General features: G+C 42.5%; 1 protein-coding gene across 1 annotated transcript in view; it reads right to left on the reverse strand.

Moving 5' to 3' along the window:
- MICOS10 (mitochondrial contact site and cristae organizing system subunit 10) overlaps positions 1 to 15,113 on the reverse strand; it is a 32,669-nt gene extending 17,556 nt beyond the window's left edge. The window contains exon 1 of the mRNA XM_004425654.3: positions 14,996 to 15,113. Within this exon, the coding sequence (XP_004425711.1) occupies positions 14,996 to 15,059 (64 nt within the window). The 5' untranslated portion in view covers positions 15,060 to 15,113. The remainder of the gene's footprint in view (positions 1 to 14,995) is intronic.
- Positions 15,114 to 16,857: the final 1,744 nt, after the last annotated feature.

Here is a 16,857-nt window from a genome sequence, read left to right on the forward strand (position 1 = left end):
ATTGAAATATAACATACATACAGAAAGCTGTGCAATCAAGTGTACCACTTGAATTTTCAGACTAAACACATGGATGTTCCCAGCAACCAGAGCAGGGAACGGAAGACTACCAACAACCTCAGAAGTCTGCCTTGTGCTCCCTTAGTCAAAACTCTCCATCCAAGGCTAACCATATTCTGACTTCTAACAGCAGAGAGTAGTTTTGCCTGTTCTCGAACTTCCACAAATAGAATCACACAGTAAGTACTCTGGCCCAAGACTGTTGTGAATAATTGTACTTTGTTCATTACCATTGCTGTATAGTATTCCATTACAGTAATATACCACAATTTACTTATCCATTCTGCTGATGGGCATTTGGGCAGTTTCCAGTTGGCACTATTATGAATAGTGTTCTATGAATACTCTAAGATAAGTCATCTGGTGAACATACATACACATGTCTGCTGGCTATATACCTAGGCATGGAATTGCTGTGTCATAGGGTATACATATGTTAGCTTTAGTAGATACTGCCAGTTTTTCAAAGTGGTTCATACACCCACAAGCTGAGTCTGAGGGTTCTGATTTCTCATAGCCTCACCAACACTGGATATTTTTCATCTTTTTGGTCTTAAATAACTTTCTGAGGTATAACTGATGTAGAATAATTTGCACCCATTTAAAGTGTACAATTCAGTGAGTTTGATAGATGTATACATCTGTGAAACCACCACCACAATCAGGAAACAGAATAGTGCTATCACCCCCAAAAGTTTCCCTGGGCCTTTTGCAGTCCATCTTTCCCCCTATCCTTTGCCCCAGGCAACCACTTATCTACTTTGTCATTATAGGTTGGTTTGCATTTTCTAGAATTTTACATATAAATGGAATCATACAGTATATACTCTTTTTATTTTTTTGGTGAGGAAGATTAGCCCTGAACTAACATCTGTTGCCAATCCTCCTCTCTTTGCTGAGGAAGATTGGCCCTGGGCTAAGATCTGTGCCCATCTTCCTCTATTTTGTATGTGGGATGCCTGCCACAGCATGGCTTGATAAGCAGTGCGTAGGTCCACACCCAGGATCCAAACCTGCGAACCCTGGGCCACCGCAGCAGAGAGCACGAACTTAACCACTATGCCACTGGGCCAGTCCCTGGTATACACTCTTTTGTTTCTACCTTCTTTCACTCAACATAATGACTTTGAAATATATGTATGTGTCTTTGCATGTATCAGTAGATTGTTCCTTTTTATTACTGAATATTCCACTCTATGGATAGTCCATGTTTTGTTTATCCATTCACTTGTTGATGGCCATCTGGGTTCTTTCCAGTTTGGGGACATTATGAATAAAGCTGCTATGAACATTCATATACAAGACTTTGTGTGAATATAATTTTTCATTTCTCTTGGGTAAATACCTAGGAGTAGAATGACTAAATGGTATGTTTAACTTGATAAGAAACTACCAGTTTTACAAAGTGGTTGTACCATTACACATTTCCATCAACAGTGTACAAGAGTTCCAGTCGCTCCACATCCTAGTCAACCCTTAGTGTTGTCAGTCTTTTTAACTATTTTAATGGGTGGCTAGGGGTATCTCATTACTACTTTAATTTGCATTTTCCTAATGACCATTGATATTGAACATCTTTTCATGTGCTTATTTGCCATTAGTATAACTTCTCTTTTTTTTTTTTTTTTTTTTTTGTGAGGAGATCAGCCCTGTGCTAACATCTACCAATCCTCCTCTTTTTTTGCTGAGGAAGACTGGCCCTGGGCTAACATCTGTGCCCATCTTCCTCCACCTTACATGGGATGCTGCCACAGCATGGCTTGACAAGCAGCACGTTGGTGCACGCCCAGGATCCGAACCGGTGAAGGCTGGGCCGCCGCAGCAGAGCGCGTGCACTTAACCGCTTGTGCCACCGGGCCAGCCCCAGTATAACTTCTTTCGTGAAGAATCTTTTCAAACATTTTCTTAAACGGGTTGTTTGTCTTCTTAGGATTAAATTTAAGAGTTCTTTATTTATTCTGGAAACAAGTATATGTATTGCAAATATTTTCTCCCATTCTGTGGCTTGCCTTTTCGTTCTCCTAATGGCGTCTTTCAAAGAGCAAAAGCTTTAAATTTTGATCAAATCCAGTATATCAATTTTTCTCTTTGTGATTTTTGCTTTCTGTAACCTAAGAAACCTTTCCGAACTCAAGGTCACCAAGATTTTTTCTTCTAGAGGTTTTATATACTTTTAGCTTTTACGTTTAGGTCTGTGATCCTTTTGAGGCAATTTTTTTGTGTGACAGTGAGGTTCATTTTTTCTCTATGGATACCCAGTTATTCTAGTACAATTTGTTGAAAAGATTCCCTTTTAAACTGTCATGGCATCTTTGTCGAAAATGAATTGACCATATATTTATGGGTCTATTTCTGGGCACTAGCCAATTTCACTGATCTACATATATATCCCTTCTCTAATACCACACTGTCTTGTTTACTGTAGCTTTCAGTGAGTCTTGAAATCTGGTAATGTTAGTCCTCCAACTTTGTTTTTCTTTTTAAAAATTGCTTTGGCTATTTTGGATTGTTTACATTTTCATATAGATGTTACGATCAGCTTCTCAATTTCTATAAATATCTTTGAGCATTATTTTTCTTGCTGGAAAAATAGAGATAATATAAACGTTGCTGGGAGAGTAAAAAAGGGATAATATGTTAGTGTACCAAATGCAGCGGCACATTAACAAACATTCAATTAATGTCAGCTTCCTCTCTCTTTCCCTCTCTTGGCCCTTAAATAAACAGGATCCAATCTAGCAATGCCCCAACATTTCACTAGTGGGTCAATGGCCGTAGTAAAAATATTACCACACCAAATGACTTTTATAAGTAAATATTTGTATTTTTACTTGGATTCAATACTGAAATGCACTTGCCAGAGAAAGCAATTCAGCATATTTACTAATAAACTGTTTCAGGCCACATTTTAGGAAAGCATAAAACCACAGCCAGAACAAAAATTTAAATATGTTTTCAAGTTCCGTATAGCACCTAATTACATTATTCTATAATACTAACAGAAAATTCTCCTCTAGCAAGATCACAATGTTCCATTACTCATATCACTGCCACAAATGGAAAAAGCATTTTTGTTCCCAAACACTGTTTAGAAATATATATAACAAACACAATATGGCCACTAATTCAACAATTAACATGTACTAATTTGAAACCTAAACCTATAAACAACCAAAAACCTTTGAAGTATTTTAGCTTAGCCTAATTGATATCATTCCATGAAAGGGAGAGGTATCAGTTTGCAAACACAGGCTACCAAAACGCAATTTCTGGTGAGCCACCAATACTTTGTGGTAACCCACATTTATCAGATGAACTGATACTTAAAGAAAAACAATAATTTGCTTTCTTTTTCCATGAATTTATTCAATGGCCTCTTTCAGTATAGTATTTTTTTTATAATTGATACGGCCTTAAGCAGGCCAGCCCTGTGGCATAGTGGTTAAGTTCGGCACGCTCTGCTTTGGCGGCCCAGGTTCACGGGTTTGGATCTTGGGCACAGACCAACACCACTCGTCAGCCATGCTGTGGCAGTGACCCACATATAAAATAGAGGAAGACTGGCACAGATGTTAGCTCAGGGCTAATCTTCCTCAAGCAAAAAGCGGGGAAAATTGGCAACAGAGGTTAGCTCAGGGTGAATCTTCCTCACCACAAAAAAAAAATGGCCTTAAGCAATCAATTTAACTATATTTAATTGATTACTGAATGAATACACAAAATCTGCTAGTTAATTCTAAGGCAGGTCAGCTGCTAAGTCATTTACTGTACTACTTTCTTAACAAGGAAGGAACACGTAGGCCAAATCCTTTCTTTTCATAAAGATGAATGCATGACAAAAGCAATAACTTTCATCTCTGTTGACCGAGCTACAAGAACAAATGACCTATCTCAAGACATACCAGAAATTAATAAATGGCAAAATGTTACTTGGGCTCCCCTCCTGCTTCTCTTCTTTGTCATTGGCAACACCATGCCCCATTTACACAGACTTGGCATCACCCCTAACTCCTCCAGCTCAAGAGCCTACACTTCAAGTTCTGTAAAGATTACTGTTGTACCATCACCATTGCATCTGTCTCCATTCCCCTCCTTCTGCCCCCACCTTAGCTCTGGTTTCCTCTAATCTGATCATCTCATCTTCGGCATTATTTTGCAATAATATACTAATCCACTTCCCTGCCTTCATTCTGGCCCTTTCCAATTCATTCTCATCATGCTACCTTGATGATCATTCTGAAATCAGAAGTTCAACCATGTCACTCTTCAGTTTAACATTCAATGGTTTTCCTCAAATGCTACACATAGAGTTGCCATACAACCCAGTAATTCTATTCCTAGGTACATACTCAAGAGAAGTGAAAACATATGTCCACATAAAAACTTGTATACTTGATCATACCAGTATTATTCATAATAGCCAAAAAGTATAAACAACCTAAATGTCCATCAATTAAAAAATGGATAAATAAAATGTGGTATATCCATACCATAAAATATTATCTGTTAACAGATGTCAATATTACCCAAAGCAATATAGAAATTCAATGCAATCCCTATCAAAATCCCAATGATGTTTTTTTTGTAGAAATAGAAAAACCCACCCTGAAATTCATATGGAATCTCAAGGGACTCCAAATAGCCAAAACAATCTTGAAAAACAAGACAAAACTGGAGGACTCACACTTCCTGATTTTCAAACCTACTACAATCAAAACAGTGTGATATTCACATAAAAACAGACATATAGACCAATGGAATAGAATAGAGAGCACAGAAATAAAGCCTCGTATATACGGTCAAATGATTTTTGACAAGGGTGCCAAGACCATTCAATGGGGAAAGGACAGTCCTTTCAACAAATGATGCTGGGAAAACTGGATATCCACGTGCAAAAGAATGAAGCTGGACTCTTCCTTACCTGACACCATATACAAAAATTAACTCAGTATGGACCAAAGACCTAAATGTAAGACCTAACACTATAAAACTCTTAGAGAAAACATAGGACAAAAGCTTCACGACATTGGATTTGGCAGTGATTTCTTGACTATGACACTGTGGCACAATAGAAAATATATATATTGGCCTCTGTCCCCAGTTCCTGGCATAGAGCTCCTAAATCCCTTGCAATTTCCTGAGTGACAGAAGTCTTTTGTTCTAATGAGGCAGTTCTTCGTGGACTCCTGGATAGCTTCTGGATGGGGGCTGATCACCAGTAAGACGAGCAAAGCCATGATTAGAAGCTTGGAATTTTCAGCCCCACCCCCATCCTCCAAGAAGGGGAGAGGGGCTGGAAACTGAGTTAATGATTGATCATGCCCTCATGACGAAGCCTCCATAAAAATCCCAAAAGTACAGGGTTCCAAGAGCTTCCAGGTTGGTGAACACATTTCCATGCTAGGAAGGTGGTGCACCCCCAACTCCACAGAGACAGAAGTTCCTGCACTCAGGACCCTTCAGAACGTTGCCCCATGTATCTCTTCACCTGGCTATTCATTGATATTCTTTAATATCCTTTGTAATAAACTGGTAGTCAAGTAAGTAAACTGTTTTCCTGAGTTCTGTGAGCCGTTCTAGCAAATTATTGAACCCTAGGAGGGGGTCGTGGGAACCTCTGACCTATAGCCAGTCAGTCAGAAGCACAGGTAACAACCTGGATTGTGACTGGCATCTGAAGTGGGAGCAGTCTTACAGAACTGAGCCCTTTACCTGCGGGGTCTGTGCTATCTCTAGTTAGTGTCAGAACTGAGTTGAATTACAGGACATCCAGCTGGTGTCAGAGAACTACTTGGCGTGCAAACCCACACACCTGATGTCAGAAGTATTGTGAGTGTGAGAGTAAAGGAGAAACACGGAGTTTTTTCCTGCTTAGACACCAAAGGCACAGGCAACAAAAGAAAAAATAGACAAAGTGGACTTCATAAAAATTTTAAAATTTTGTGCATCGAAAGACACTCTCAACAGAGTAAAAAGGCAACCCACAGAATGGGAGAAAATATTTGCAAATCATACATCTGATAAGGGATTACTACCCAGAATATAGAGAGAACTCCTAAAATGCCACAACAAAAAAAAACCCAATTCATGGGGCCGGCCCCGTGGCTTAGTGGTTAAGTGCGCGCGCTCCGCTGCTGGCAGCCCGGGTTCGGATCCCGGGCGCGCACCGATGCACGGCTTCTCCGGCCCTGCTGAGGCCGCGTCCCACATACAGCAACTAGAAGGATGTGCACCTATGACATACAACTATCTACTGGGGCTTTGGGGGGAAAAAAATAAATAAATAAAATCTTAAAAAAAAAAAAAAAAACCCCAATTCAAAAATGGGCAAAGGTCTTGAATACATATTTCTCCAAAGAAGATATACAAATGGCCAATAAGCACAGGAAAAGATGCTCAACGTCACTAATTATTAGGGAAATGCAAATCAAAACTACAATGAGATACCACCTCACACCCATCAGGATGGCTACTATCAAAAAAAAAAGAAGTATTGGCAAGGATGTGAAGAAATTGGGACCCTTGTGCACTGTTGCTAGGAATGTAAATGTAAAATGGTACAGCCACCGTGGAACACTATGATAGAACCTCAAAAAATTAAAAATAGAATTACCATATGATCCAACAATTCCATTTCTGGGTATAGACCCAAAAGAACTGAAAGCAGAGTCTCGAAGAGATATCTGTACACTCATGTCAATAGCAGCATTATTCACAACAGCTAAAATATGGAAGCAATCCAAGTGTCCATTGATGGGTGAATGGAAAAGCAAAATGTGATACACACTCACACACACACGCACGCACACAGTGGAATATTATTCAGCCTTAAAAAGGAAAGAAATTCTAACATAACGCTACAATATAGATGAACCTCGAGGGCGTTATGCTAAGTGGAGATAAGCCAGTCACAAAAAGACAAATACAATATGATTCTACTTAGAGTAGTCAAAATCACAGGAACAGAAAGGAGAATGAAAGGTGGTTGCCAGGGGCTGGGGGCGATGGGGAGTTACTATTAAATCGGTATTTTTTTTTTAATTTTATTTATTTATTTATTTTTCTCCCCCAAAGCCCCAGTAGATAGCTGTATGTCATAGCTGCACATCCTTCTAGTTGCTGTATGTGGGACGTGGCCTCAGCACGGCCGGAGATGCGGTGTGTCGGTGGGTGTGCGCCCGGGGTTCCGAACCCGGGCTGCCAGCAGCAGAGCGCGCGCACTTAACCGCTAAGCCACCGGGCCGGCCTTAGAGTTTCAGTTTTACAAGATGAAAAGAGTTATGGAGATGGATTGTGGTGATGATTGCACAACATTATGAATGTATTTAATACCACTTAACTATACATTTAAAAATGGTTAAGATGGAAAATTTTATGTGTATTTTATCACAATAAAAAAATTGGGGAAAATACCCCACAAGACTAGGAGGATTAAACGAGATCATGCACGTAACATGTAACATGCTTAGCACAGTGTCTGGCACACGGTAAGAGCTCAATTAATGGTAACCCTTATCATCATTCCCCGAAGGAGCCAAAGTCTCGCCTTGCTCTGGGACAATCCTGAACCGTTTCCAAGGCCTCAAATGCAGTCCTCTACCCAGTTGTATTCTCCAAGACAGAACTCCAATGTCACCACCTCCTTTCACATTCCTCAAGGAGGAAGGCCCATGAAGGTTAGGGCCAGTGCCTATTCATCTGTGCACACCACCCCCCTACTTTCCATAATTCCTGGTGTTAAATTGTTTTGGGAAGTATACCTTAACGATTTTTTTTTTTAAGATTTTATTTCCACCCCCCCCCCAAAGCCCCAGTAGATAGTTGTATGTCATAGCTGCACATCCTTCTAGTTGATGTATGTGGGACACGGCCTCAGCGTGGCCGGAGAAGCGGTGCGTCGGTGCGCGCCCAGGATCCGAACCCGGGCCGCCAGCAGCTGAGCGCGCACACTTAACTGCTAAGCCACGTGGCCAGCCCTACATTAACAATTATTACTTCGTACATACACTAGAATATTGATTGCCAGGTGTCCACACCACCCACAATAGCCAGGATCAGAGCAAATGTGTTAATTCTTTTAACTTATGATTGCTATCCTTCATTTACATGCCTGCAGCTAATATTTATCAAGTACAGGCAATGCCCTAACTGCTCTACAGAGATTATCTCATTTATCCTTACTTGGAACAACCCTCTGAGGCAGGAACGATCATTTTATAGTTGAGAACGAAGGTACAGAGAGGTACTTAGTGGCACATTTATTTCTAATGAAAAAATTGAGGAAAAGAAAAGCAAAAGCACGTGAATGCTCCCATAGTCCACTGAATGGAAAACATTCTAGGGGTTGCTGATAAACATCCATGGCTTGCATTTTTCCTTGTTACTAAGAAAATGAACAACACTGTTGTGCTTCATACACCTGGCTTGCAAGAACAGCTTTTTTCTGGAAAAGTATCACAACCTTGGGCAACCCCCAACCATGACCTCTCCTTCCCCTCTTCCAGAATTCCTGGCCAATACATGGATTAGTAAAATTAGAGATTCCTTACTCTGGTCTCACAGTGGGAGTGAAATGAGACACAGAGACACACAGCCAATTTTAAAGTTTTTCGAGTCATATTAGGGCTTCCCAGGACCTCCATATGAATCCAGAAAGTACTGGAATCAGATTTTCCTCAAAGCCTCCTCCAGCAAATCTGCAACTCAGGCCCCGGCTGCTGTCAGACAGACATCAGCTTGGTCATCAGGTCACAGCCTGCCAGCACAGGGTTCAGCATTCACAAGTGAGTTGTAGCAGGACTCTGAGGGCAACAACAGCGCTTCTATGACCCACCTTTGCAGGGCTTAGAAATTCTCAAATCGCAGGGAAGCACCTCCATAAGTCTCATAACTGTGATTTTTCTCATCTCCTAGAATCTGGGAGATGGGAAACAGAAAATAGGTATAACCTCTCATCTAGTCCAGAGTGACAAGCACAAGCTGAGGGCATCAGCTCTGTGAAGACCAGAACTATTAAGTCTCCTATGTTGGCAAGATACTATGCCTTCTATTCTCATTAACAAGAATGTGTGACTTATTCATGCTCATGGGTACAGACAAGACAAATTACTCAGCACAGCACAGCCCTTGAACTGAGTGAAGAAAGAAAACCAGAGCATTCAACAAATCTGATAAAACTTAAAAGTAAACCCATAAAATTAGCAAAAACCATGAATGAACATAAAACTAATGGAACGTGCCATTCATAAAATGTAATATTCTTCACTCCTTTTTAATTTCCTGCAATAAGGCTTTGGCACTACCACTTAAACCAACATCCCCCTCTACTTGTTTAAATACAAAAGCACTCTCTGGTTTATGTTTCTTGGTTGACTACTCCCAAACATTTCTAATACTATTTTATTACTAAGATCTACTGACAGTAATTTACATCCCTAGGTGAAATAAAAAGTTGGTAAAAGTCCCAAGAGTACAAGGACACATGACCAAACATGTGAACTGGCAGAAATTCACATGAATTCTACCTTACCTGGATTTTTCATTTAAATGCTAATTCATTCAGTTAATACACAATGAGCAGCAAATATGGGCTGAGAACACAGTCTACAAAATTCTCAGCAATACACATCATTCACTTAATAATTACTGTCTGCCTTCTCTATGCTTGGGGTTGGGAGCTCAACAGTGAACAAAACAGTCTCAGGAAGTTTCCATTTTAGGAGGAGGGGCAATCAAGGAAGAAACAAACTGCAAATTTCAGATGGTGATATGTGCCACTAAGAAAAATGACTGATACGATAGAGAATAAATAGGATACCTAGGAACTTCCTAAATGCTAACAAGGTTATTTTTTTTTTAAAAGACACATTAATCTGAAACCTTATGGATGAATTAGCAATGCATATGGGTGGCAGTGGCAGGAATAAGAATAGAGGCCAAAAAGAAGGGTAAAAATGTGAGGAGGAGAAAGGAGAAACAAGGAACAAGAGCTGAAAGAGAAACAGATGTGTAATGAACAATGGCCCATCATGCCTATTACAGGGAGACGAGTGTTTTGTTTTGTTTTCTTGATCCACAGGCTCAATTTATCAGGTCAAACCATATTAGAAACCACTTATCCTGCCATACTCCAATCAGACACAAAATAAATAAATATCGTCAAGCACCGCATAACAACATTTCAGTCAACAATGGACCACATATACAACAGTGGTCCCATAAGCTTATAATGGACCTGAAAAATTCCTAACGCCTAGTGACATCGTAGCCTTCCTAATGTTGTAGTGCAATGCGTTACTCACGTGTTTGCGGTGACACTGGTGTAAAAAAAAAATCTGCTGCACTGTCAGTCATATAAAACGATAGCTCACCCAAAGCAACTTCCTTTCCTGTGAGCTCCATTCATGGTAAGTGCCCTATACAGGTGTACCATTTTGTATCTTTTATACCGTATTTTTACTGTACCTTTTCTGTTTAGACATATGTTTACATACACAAATCCTTACCCTTGTGTTATAGTTGCCTACAGTATTCGGTACAGTAACACGCTGTACAGGTTTGTAGCCTAGGAGCAACAGGCTATACCATACAGCCCAGGCGTGCAGTAGGCTATACCATCTAGGTTTGTGTAAGTGCACTCTGATATTCGCACAACAGAATCACTTAACGACGCATTTCTCAGAACATATCCCTGTTGTTAAGTGACACATGACTGCAGATATTTTTTTTTTTTTTTTTTAGATTTTATTTATTCATTTTTTCCCCCCAAAGCCCCAGTAGATAGTTGTATGTCGTAGGTTCACATCCTTCTAGTTGCTGTACGCGGGACCCGGCCCCGGGTTGGGCAGAGATGTGGTGCCTCGGGGCGCGCCCGGGATCCGAACCCGGGCCGCCAGCATCAGAGCGCGCGCACTTAACCGCTAAGCCACGGAGCCGGCCCTGCAGATATTTTAAAGCCAGAATTAATGGGGGAAATAGAACTGCTTTTCTTATGATAGCAAAAGGAGGGGGAGGGGTATTTATAAATAAATGCCATCTCTTCCTACAGCACCAAATCACATGAAAACTTTCTATTAAGGCATTACTCAAGTCTCAGAGTAAGAGATCCCTGAAGAACATTTTTTAAAGAACCACTGCCTAAAGTACATCCTTGTGAGAGCTATTTAAGTCAGCTGTACAACATCTAGGCCAAATATGAGCAATTAAAATAGTCCTTTTTCAGCAAACCAGTGGGAAAAGAACAAAAAAAACTTGAGCCAAACAGAGAAGTGCTCACAAAGGGAGCTGTCCATTCACTCTGGATTCCCTTTAGTCTCCATCAGGCCACAGACTACGAAATTATCAACATGTAGATGAAAGCCTGCACTGGCCCTTTCTTCCCTGCCTACATCTTCCTCAAAACCTCTATCTGTCTTATAGCAGGCTGCTATTCCTGAGTCTCCATTTCCATTTTGAAGTATCAGAAAAGCAAGTAGTCAAAGAGGCTGAAAGAGTTCCATAACCTCACTGCCTATAGGAACAGGAACTAATATACTCACTACAGAAGAGTGTTCATCCTTATAGACTCGAAGACCACTCAGATTAAAGCTTCCCAAAACTACACTTCATGCTTCATCTCTCTTATGCCCTGTCTCCAAGTCCACTACTAAAGGGACAACCCCCTCAAAATCTGAACTCAGCTTCTCCCTCAAAATCAAAAGCCCCGTCTCAACTTCTCCATTATCATTCTGAAATTCAACTATGTAAGCAGAAAAGCAACCAAAATCATGACCATTTTTCTCAGCATAGTCTGTCTCTTGCCACGTCACACAATCAGTTACTAAGTCTCATACTGTACGTTATTTAGTGCAAATGAGGTGTACACACACCCTCCTGTTTTACTTCCAAATTCTGATCAATGACATCAGCACTTACCCAAGTTCTAACCTTGGAGTGACCTTTATAAGAAATGAAGATGAGGCAAAGTTAACTAGTTGGAGAGAAAATAGCATTTATGAGTTCCTACTATGTACCTGGCACTGTGCTGGCCTAGGAAGTGGGTAATACTATTTCCATTTTATAAATGGGGGAAAAAGTTTGAAGTTTCTCAAATATACCCATTCCTTTCCAGTCTAACAGTTCAGACTTTTATCACTTCATGTTCACAGTACTGTTAGTCTCCTCTACTCCAAATCTGTTCTGTATAAAACATTGCCAGAACAATCATACCAAAATTCCATTTATATCACACCAATTCCCTGTTGAGGGCAGAGAAATGCCTTCTGCTTCTCTATCTGCCCACTGACTGGCCCAGAGCTCAGTAAGTATTTGTTGCTTAAAACCATCCCATGATTCTCCACCAACCCAGGCATAATGGGCCCTGAAAGCAGAAAGTAATAGATTTTTAAGACAAAGATGTTGAATATGGGGGGCTGGCCCCGTGGCTTAGCGGTTAAGTGCGTGCGCTCTGCTACTGGCGGCCCGGGTTCAGATCCCGGGCGCGCACCAACACACCGCTTCCCTGGCCATGCTGAGGCCGCGTCCCACATACAGCAACTAGAAGGATGTGCAACTGTAACATACAACTATCTACTGGGGCTCTGGGGGAAAAAAAGGAGGAGGATTGGCAATAGATGTTAGCTCAGAGCCGGTCTTCCTCAGCAAAAAGAGGAGGATTAGCATGGATGTTAGCTCAGGGCTGATCTTCCTCACAAAAAAAAAAAAAAAAAGATGTTGAATATACAGAATGTACATGAAAAAGCCAAAGGCAACTCAAAAGACTTCAAGAAAAATTGGACTCTCACTAAGACATTTCACAATTCTGACTCCACCCAAACCAGCCCTCTTTTCTTTGGGGAGCAGGGGCCCTGAAAATCAGAATGCCTGGGTGCTAACCCCAGCTCCCCCACTGTGAGCTACTTAACCTCTCCGAGCTTCAATTTCCTCCTCTGTAAAAGTTCAACTCGGCCGCTGCTCAAATCCTTCCACCATCTCTGACTATCTAAGACCAAGTCATTCTCTGAAGGTCAACTGAAGGCCCATTTCCCTTGCAAACTCTTACTGGATGACCTCAGCCCATCACTCCACTTAACTTGACTTACAATAGCTCTACAGCAAAAAGAGTCTGAAACACTCATTTGAATTTTTTTTATCTGTAATCATATATCACTGTGCCTCATTTAATTATCCCACGTGTGTATGCCCCCCTCAAGGTCCCACTCATGAATGACAGTGACACTACTCACTGCCTCAGGTGATCATCAGTGGCACAATACTAATATTAACAGTTATTACTACCACCATTTACTGAAGACATAAGTGCCAGGCACTGTGCTAAGCGTCTTATGTGTTTTTCTGTCCTTTAATCTTCTTAATCCTTTTAGGTAAATCTGTCTCTTTATCCCCATTTCATAGTTGGGGAATGGACCTTACCCAAAGCTACAAAACTAGTGAAAATGGGGGTGAAGAGTGAGAGTGGGTGATTTCAAACTCAGCTCTGTCTACCTCCAATGCCCACTCTTAACTACTACAACATATTGTTTAGTAATTACTTTGGTTATTTCATATCCCGGTGTTTCTCTCCTAAATGTAAGCTTTTAACAATAATAAAAACTGTGTATTTCTTTGGTCACTTCCAGAATAAGCTATTCCTAATAACGGACCCATACTCAAGCCTTTACATAAACTAACTCATCTAATCCTCACAACAACTCTGTGAGATAGTAATAATTATTATTGCCAATTTACAAATGATGAAACGGGCATAGAGAGGTTAAATAAGTTGCCCCAAATCGCACAGCTGGTAAATGGTGAATTACAGGGTGAAGTGGTAACTGTGATAAATTACTTCATCCACTGATTCATTTCCAACAATTTTTACTAAGCACTCGTCTAGGGGCTGGGGATTCCGCAGTGAATAAACCAGAAAACATCCTTGCTCTCATGGAGCTTACAATCTTATTTCTTTTCCAATATTTTCACTCAAGAGCACAGTCCTAAAACTTCTTAAATACTCTAATACTTCCATACAAAAATAACTAATTTGTTTAATAAAAATTAGTATCGAAGAAAGCATGGGACTTGAAGCCCGAAAATCTGGGTTAAATTCCCGACTTTGCCATTTATTAGCAGCTTTGTCATTTATTAGAGCCCGGGCAAATCCCTTCACCCGACTCTCAATTTCACGACCTGTATGAGACAATCTATTAAGTCGAGCGCCCAGCACAGTGTCTGGCACCTATTACACGCTCGATGAGTGAGTGTCCCTCCCTCGCCTCCCCTCCACGCAGTGACTTCGTAAGTCGTGTCGTCACTGAGCACATTTTAAAAGGCTACGCGGAGTTACGTTTAAGAACGGAAAAGTGACCAATCTCTTACATTCCAGGGCAATTCTCTTTCCAGAGCACCAGCACTATGGTCCCAACTTCAGGCCCCAAACTTCTCTGATGCGGATAAATCAGGTTACAACTCGGGCATGACAGCAACTCACGTTAGGGCCCAGCAGTGTCTGTAAAACGCTCCCGGTGACCTTCTTCAGAAGGCACTTTTGTTGCAGCTGGGGAGCAACGTGGCCTCCTGACCAGGCTCCCCGCCTCGTGCAGAGATGTGGCACCGGGGAGGAGAATTTCGAGACCCTGGCACAGGCTGTGCCCTGCGTACTGCTTTTCACTCCAAGAGCTCCGCGACTCTCCTGCCACCGGCCAGCCCGCCGCCCACCTCCTCGGGGCTGCAACTCCACCCCTCCCACCCCGGGCGGCTGCCCCGGCTCCTCGGGCCCGCGTCCCCCGCCGCGGGTGACCTCCCGCCCGCGCTCGGGCGGCTCGCCCTGGCCTCAGGGCTGCAACAGGCCTGACGGCCTGACCTCTCACGGGCTTCCCTTCCGCCCTCCTGGTCAGCAGACCCTTGAGCTGGCTGCTCTGCTCCGGGCAGGGCCTGGCAGGGGCGAGAAGCCCCTTACCTATCTTCACGACCGCATCCGCCAAGCACCGGTCCCACTTCCTGCCGAGCTCTGAATCCGACATGTTCCCCACCCGCAGCTCCAGCTTCCCTGACGTCGGCCCCGCGCGCAGACTCCAGGCAAGTCTCGCGAGAGCCGGCCGCCGTTCCCGGGCCCAGAAGGCCGGCGCCGGCATGCCAGATATCGCGAGACAATCTTACTGCTCTCGTCCTTTCCGGTTTTTTCAGTTGGTCGTCAAGGTGACGGGTTGCCTGGAGGCCGGAGGTGACCCTGACCTTGGAGCCGCGCCTGCCCGAGGGGTGCGAGGCTGACAGGTTTCCTAGGAGGCACCCAGAGCCCTGTCGGGAAGGCCCTCCTTCCTCCGCACGTACTCCCACGTTGGCCCTGGCAATTCCCAGGGCAAGTGAGGGCACAGCGCTTGATTATTCATTCATTTACTGACTCACCTTCGCTTTTTCTACTCCCTCATTCACTCGTTTATTGCAGTGGAACTCCCGCCTGCACCGCTAACACAGCAACTGCTCTGGCAAATATCGCCTATTGCCAAAGCAAATGAACGCTTTTTGGACCTCTATACAGCGTTGGACACAACTGTCCCTCCTTCCTGATCCTCCCTGTCTCCGCCTTCTCTTTATTCTTTCGGACTCCCAGGACACCAGTGTTTCCCAGTTCTCCTCCGACTCTTCTCCTTAGGTGTCCTTCCAGGGCTGCTTTTTCTCTACCAGCTGCTTAAACAGTGTTGGTTCTCAGGGTTCTATCAATCCTCTTTTCACCCTACATAATCTCCCTGAGTAATTGCAGCCCCTGCCAAATTCTCTCTCCAGATCAAACATCTACCTGAAGCTTCCTACTTATAATTCAGCCTCCTCGCTGGTATCCTTGATTTTAGTCTTCCTTCCCCTTTTCCATCCTCCATCCTACCAACAAATACAAATTTGGCCATATTATTCCTCTGACCAGGAGCTGGCAGTGACTCCCATTCTTCTACTGGGTATATTCAAGCTTCAACGAGCTCATTCTAGGAAACCCATACTAATAGAGCTTAGAGGCTCCCTCCATCTTTTTTAAACTGAGGGCAAACTTGCTTTAACTATACTCAGTTGTCCGCTTGCAAAAGTAGGTAGATAATGCATTACTAACACCCACCCTATAGATAACATCTCTGATGCCTGGGTCACCATGGTAACAGGTGCTTGAGTTTTTCAGGAACTGAGAGTTGACTTCTAGTGCAGTTCAGGCTGGTTAAGACCACTGACTCATCAACTGGGCCTGTGCAAATGACCATAGATAACCCTTTGACATCAAGGAGCTGAAAACTCCACCCTCAGATCATGGTAATGCCACCATTTTGTGAACATGCATTCTATGAAGAGCCATGAAGCTTGACTCTGCTTGCGTAGATCATCAGTTACCTCACTTCTCCTTACCTCGGATCACCTATTCCCGCTTCAGACCACCCCGCCCCTTTATCCCATAAACACATTCCTAATCCCCATTTTTCGGGGAGTTGGATTTGAGATTGGTTCTCCCGCCTCCTGCTTGGCTGCTTTGTGATTAAACCCTTTCTCTTTGCAAATCCTCGTCTCAGTGATTGGCATAATAGTGTGATGGGCAAAATGAACCTGGTTTGTAATGTTTTCATTGTCCCAGGAGCTTGCCTACCCCATAGAATTCACTACGTTGTATTGAAACATCTCTTTATAGATGTTTGTATCTGCCAATAAAACTAGAAGCTCATTGAGGACCTGAGCTGCCTCTTTTTCGTCTGCACACTCCCAGGTCAGAGCACATGCCTTGGACAGTAGGATCTTCAGTGAAATACTGGTTGAACTGAACTGAAATTATTCACCCATTTATTTATT

Source organism: Ceratotherium simum, chromosome 22 (assembly GCF_057802395.1).
Source record: "Ceratotherium simum simum isolate JZ-2026a chromosome 22, ASM5780239v1, whole genome shotgun sequence".
Classification (NCBI taxonomy): domain Eukaryota; kingdom Metazoa; phylum Chordata; class Mammalia; order Perissodactyla; family Rhinocerotidae; genus Ceratotherium; species Ceratotherium simum.